General features: G+C 43.9%; 2 protein-coding genes across 3 annotated transcripts in view; one reads left to right on the forward strand and one right to left on the reverse strand.

Annotated features, from left to right (window-relative positions):
- The window catches only part of Taf5l (TATA-box binding protein associated factor 5 like), a 26,503-nt gene extending 26,258 nt beyond the window's left edge, over positions 1 to 245 (reverse strand). Inside the window, exon 1 of the mRNA XM_021169896.2 lies at positions 39 to 245. The gene's annotated coding sequence lies outside the window, so the exon portion shown is untranslated. The remainder of the gene's footprint in view (positions 1 to 38) is intronic.
- A 54-nt stretch (positions 246 to 299) lies between these two features.
- The window catches only part of Urb2 (URB2 ribosome biogenesis homolog), a 26,896-nt gene continuing 21,578 nt past the window's right edge, over positions 300 to 5,617 (forward strand). Inside the window, exons 1-3 of one of the 2 annotated variants that reach the window (XM_021170568.2) lie at positions 300 to 379; positions 2,287 to 2,425; positions 3,903 to 4,079. In XM_021170568.2, coding sequence (XP_021026227.1) covers positions 2,300 to 2,425; positions 3,903 to 4,079 — 303 coding nt within the window. In that variant the 5' untranslated portion in view covers positions 300 to 379; positions 2,287 to 2,299. Of the gene's footprint in view, positions 677 to 2,286; positions 2,426 to 3,902; positions 4,080 to 5,617 lie in introns of both variants that reach the window. The other variant, XM_021170566.2, reaches the window with a different exon arrangement.

Consider the following 5,617-nt stretch of genomic DNA (forward strand, 5'->3'; position numbering starts at 1 on the left):
CCCCCCCCCGCCCTGTCCCGCGCCCCGCCCGCACTCACTGAACATCCCAGGCGGCTCCCGCTGCCCCGCCGCCGCCGCCCCGGCCCCGGCTGCTTCCGTATCGGTTGCCCGCCGTAGGACTCCGTACGGCGGCCGGCTAGCCGGGTCCCCGCGCCCTACGTCCTGCCGCGCCCGCGGTTCTCGGTGGCCGCCCCATGACCGCCTGACGGAGCGGGCACGCCGGGCTAGGCCGCGGACGCGCGACGCCGCCGCGGCCAGGGCGCGCTCGGCGCTCCTCTAGCGATGTCTGCGTGACGCCCCTCCCCGCCCCGAGCCGTTGGCGTCAACGTCTGCCGGAAGCGCCTCCCTCACATGTGGCTCGGCGCGCTGGAGGTCCCAGGTGAGCGGACGGTTGGAGAGTTTGGGCTTCTTCTGCGCCGAGGCTCCAGTTTGGCGGATGCGGACACCAGTCCTAACAGGAGGGAACCGGCTGGAGAGCCGGGATCGGAGGAGCCTCTGCCGGAGGGATTTCCGGCTATGGAACCCTGCTTGAGGTTCTGAACTGCTTTACTCGGAACTGAAGGGGCTCCACTTGAGAGAACCTTCATCAGAGGGAGACCCACGTTAGAGAGCACCCCGATCTCCTACACGGAGCTCGGACTCGAGGGAGCCCCGTTCCGGGTAGTAGGATTTGAAGGTATCAAACTAGAACCACCACCACCTCCTCCTCCTCCTCCTCCTCCTCCTCCTCCATCTCCTCCACCTCCACCACCACCACCACCACCACCACTAATTTTTTATTTGTATGGGTGTTTTATGTACACCCGCAGAGGATAGAAGAGGGGCGTTCGTCTAGAACTGGAGTGATGGTTGTGAGCCAAGATGTGGGGTATTGGGACTCGAACCTGGGTTCTCTGGAACAGCAGTAAGTAATCCTAACCACGGAGTCATCTTTCCAGCCCCTAGAACATTGGTTCTCAACCTTCCTAATCCTGCGACCCTTTAATACAGTTCTTGTTGTGGTGACACGCCCCCCCCCCGCGCGCCATAAAGTTATTTTTTTTGCTATATTATAATTGCAATTTTCCTACTGTTGGAAGCATAATGTAAATAAATACCTGGTATGCAATCCTGTGGGCGTGTGACCCGCAGGTTGAAAACCCCTGCCCTTAAACCCTTCCCGAGGTAATCTGAGGGGGAGGACAGGAAGAGATGCCTCTCAGTTCTGAAGGCCTGTAGTAAGCTTTCCAAAGTGCACAGTCTCTTGCCTCGACCCAGCAGCGTGGTGAATGTTCTGTCAGGGTTTGAGCTAAGTTGTTTACCATAATGGAAACAAACTTTATGACTTTTAAAAACTCAAAAGGTTTAGCTGGGTTTCATAGCAAGTGTAGGTTGTTAATGTATTCTTTCCTTTGTTACTTGGGATTTTACAGATTGTATATGTTTTTTGTCTACTGTAGCTGTGTGTGACCAGTTACTGTTACAGTAGAAATAGGAGCATTTTTATTGAAATTAGTGCCTGAATTCTTTTTCTTTCCTCCTTGCTCCTTTTGTCTGACATTCATGAGGATCCTGGGGAGAAGATGCAGAATTCCCTGGAAGTTGACTTACAGATGGTTGTGGGTGCTAGGAACTGGACTTGGGCTCTCTACAGGAGTAACAAGTGTTCTTTACTGCTGAGCCGTTTCCTCAGCCACAACACCTAATTTCTTTTTCACTTCAAGAAGCATTATTTTCTTCAAGTACTGTATTGCTTGCTTTTTTGCTGATTTAACAGTGCTAGTCCTGTTACACAACACAGTTTTGAAGCTATATGCTAAACCATCTCTTTCGATCTTAAATCATGAATGGTGACTGTCATCCTGTGAGTGAGTTACATACTTTGATTTCTCCTCATTGAATTCCTGTATTCTCTAAGTGTGATCACAGCAGGAGTACTTACAATCTATTGTCTACCTGCTTTTGATGAAAGCCAGTTTCAAATTAACTATATATTTGACACAACACCATGTATCCTAGGCTGGCCTCTGCTTCCTAATTGTACCCAATAAGGTATATAGGGAGGGTTGGAGAGGTGGCTCAAAGTTAGGAGCACTGCCGCTCTCGGAGAGGACCTGGGCTCAGTTCACAACTGTCTGTACTCTAGTCTCCAAAACTCTAATGCCCTCTTTGACCTTCTTGGACTCCTGAGTGCATATACTCAGGCACATACACATAAAAAAATTTCTTTTTAAAAGATACTGTCCATTTTCTGGTGTCTGTTCAGTTAGGCCTTATTATAATACTATTTTCCTTTTTTAATTGTAGAAGACGTGTAGCAATGGCTGCTGTTTATTCTGGTATTTCCTTTAAACTTAAAAGCAAGACAACTTCCTGGGAAGATAAACTAAAATTAGCTCACTTTGCTTGGATTTCCCATCAGTGCTTTCTACCAAATAAAGAACAAGTAAGTTTAACGTAGAACTTATACGTTTTATGATCTAAAATAATTTCATGTACAACTTGGATATTGACATTTAAAAAAATTAGAAAACATGTTGGGGAGGAAACTTCATTTGAAGTGTACTGTCAGTGAAGAAGCAGTGGGGCTTTTGGATTGCTAGGCGGAAGGTTGAGAAGTTGGAAAGTGCTAGTCTGTGTGAGGGCAAGCTAGAAGCATGTAGGTACCAGTTATAATGTTCTATTGGGATTTCTTAAGTTGCTGTGGCTAAAAAGTAGGCAGTGCAGCTGTGATAGGATGACAAGCTCATGGAATAGGGCTGGCATCCATCCAGTGCTGGTATCAGACTGTGTTATCATTGTGAGAGAAGTGACGAGGTGTGGTGTGCAGAACACTTAGCAGCGTACCTGTCAGTGTCCACACCCACTACATGTTTGAGTCATCTTGACAGCTAGGCAGTTCCTTGGTCAGCGCTGCACAACATGAAACAAAAGGGTAATCCTGGTAGGCTTGAGCAAGAGCCCAGCTCGTCTGTCACACCTACGGACAGTGCTGCAGAGTAGAAGTGAGCAAGGGTAACTCAGTGCCAGTGTTTGCCCAGCACACCCGAGGCCCTGGCTTTCTTCTTATCGTCAGCATCACCACCACCATCTTCACGATCTTGCATATACGGCACACACAGAAGACTCATACACACAGCTCTGTGAGCTGAAGCATCACCTTTTCTCAGTGTTTTGTGCTTGAGAAAACACTGTTACAGGAATGGGAACTGCATGTGTCCAAAGCCCTTCTCTCTCGTAGACACTTGTGCATCCCTTCCCCTTGGCTGTGTTTCCTGAATGACGGAGACTTAGAAGTTACTTGTCTTGGGAAAATCAGCACACGTGTCCGAATGTTCTGATTCTCATTCCTTTTTTTTCTTTAATTATCCCTCATTGCCATTTGATTTGCATATGTGATCGCTTCTGTGGTCACTGTGGATATTTATGTGTTTCTCTTAGAAAAGACCATTGAATAATGTTAATTTTATTGAAACTTTTCTTTGAGGCCAGATGAAGACATCATTGTTTTTCCTTAATAAACATTTCAAGATTTCAAAACATTATTATGTAATGTTAACACAAGTGAGGATTTAAAAAAATATACTTTGACTCTACATGTCATGCTGCCATTGAATTGAGATCTTTTGGCCTCAGCTTCCGAGTTCTGATATTACTAGCATGTGTAATCATATTCAGCCTGTCGGTTTCAGATAGGATCTTGCGCTGTTGCTCAGTCTCATCTGGAACTTGTAGACTGCAGTGCTCCTGCCGTGCTTCACCCTCAGTGGTAACTAACTCACACTGCAGACACATTTTTAACAGGAAATCGTTTTTGTTTTTCACGCAGTAGAATTTGGTCATGATTGGGTGTCCCTTTAATGCTGAAAATCTTTCTCTCATGTAAGAACTTCATTTACAGAGTATGTTTTCTATAAATCCAGGTTTTACTTGATTGGGCAAGACAGTCATTGGTTGCATTTTATAAGAAAAAGCTTGAACTGCAGGAAGATATTGTTGAAAGGCTCTGGATCTACGTAGATAACATTCTACATAGCAAGAAATTGCAGAATCTCCTTAAGAATGGGAAGACTATAAATCTCCAGCTCTCCCTTGTCAAGGTAAATAAGTAATGGCCTCTTCTGTTGACCTTGCTATGTGCATCTTTGTTAATTTCTTGTTACTGCCAAGTTTTAGAAAATTATGTGAATATGTGGGAAATTTCAGGGAAGAGAAGGAAGTTGTAATAGTACTCCCCCCCCCCCCATTTTTTTTTTTTTTGAAACAGGGTGTTTCTATGTAACCCTGGATGTCCAGGAACTTTCTACATAGACCAGGCTGGCTTTGAACTCAGAGATCTGCATGCCTCTGCCACCTGGGATTATAAGCATGGGCTACCATGCCTGGTGTATGAATTAGTTTTTTTCTTTTTTTAAAAAAAAAAAGATTTATTTTTATTTATATGAGTACATTGTAGCTGTCTTCAGACACACCAGAAGAGGGCATCAGGTCCCAAAAAGTCTGTATTTCACTGTCAAAACAATATTTTCAGATACCATGATAATAGGTATTACCATTAAAATACAGTACTAATGAGCATTTAGTACTCATGACAGGCTCAAAGGCCATAAGGATATAGCTGTTCATCACATGAATAGTAAGTGGCAGTGTTGGGATTTGAGCCTAGATGTGCCTGGTGACTAAGCTGTTCAGCCAGAGCCTCACAGAATAGAATGGAACAAAACAGAGAACAAAGAAGCAGATTAGGTGCCAGTAATCCTTAAGACCACCCTTATACTTTTTAAAAAAATTTATTATTCTAAGTACACTGTAGTTGTCTTCAGATGCACCAGAAGAGGGCTTCAGGTCCCATTACAGATGGTTGTGAGCCACCATGTGGTTGCTGGGATTTGAACTCAGGACCTTCAGAAGTGCAGTCGGTGCTCTTAACCACTGAGTCACCTCTCCAGCTCCTACTGTGATACTTTTAAATAATGGGGCATTTTGAGTGGTTCTTCAGGCAAGGCTAGAAGATCAAGTATCTCTGTATTTAAAAAATACTTAAAAGCTTTAAAATAAATGTATGTTTATAGCTATATAAAATATTGTTAAAGGACACATATTTAATTTGAACACAAGTTATGCTTTAGGGTCTAAGTATGAAAAAGATTTTTTATTGATGATCTTTATAATAAGATATCTGGAAGCCACTGGTGATATGTTGACACCTTAGGATTCAGCACATTTGCTGCAATTTTTAAAAACAATAAGCCAGTATTTAACTTGAGTGGAAATAATGATTGTTTTTTGCAGTTGCTAATAGGTTAGCACCTCAAACAGTTTTTGGTTTTTTTTGTTTGTTTGGTTTTTTTGGTTTCTTGGTTTTTCGAGACAGGGTCTTTCTGTGTAGCCCTGGCTGTCCTGGAACTCACTCTGTAGACCAGGCTAGCCTTGAACTTAGAAATCCACCTGCCTCTGCCTCTCAAGTGCTGGGATTAAAGGTGTGCACCACCACGCCTGGCTTCTCAAACAGTTTTGATTCTAAGATTTTTGTTAGTCTGGGAGCAAGTCACTGGCCTAACAGTAATTTTTGGGATCTGCCTGCTTTAGTGTCTAAATTTGAATTTTTTTTTTTTTTTTTTTTTTTTTTTTTTTTTTT

The sequence above is a fragment of the Mus caroli genome, chromosome 8 (assembly GCF_900094665.2).
Source record: "Mus caroli chromosome 8, CAROLI_EIJ_v1.1, whole genome shotgun sequence".
In the NCBI taxonomy this organism is placed as follows: Eukaryota; Metazoa; Chordata; class Mammalia; order Rodentia; family Muridae; genus Mus; species Mus caroli.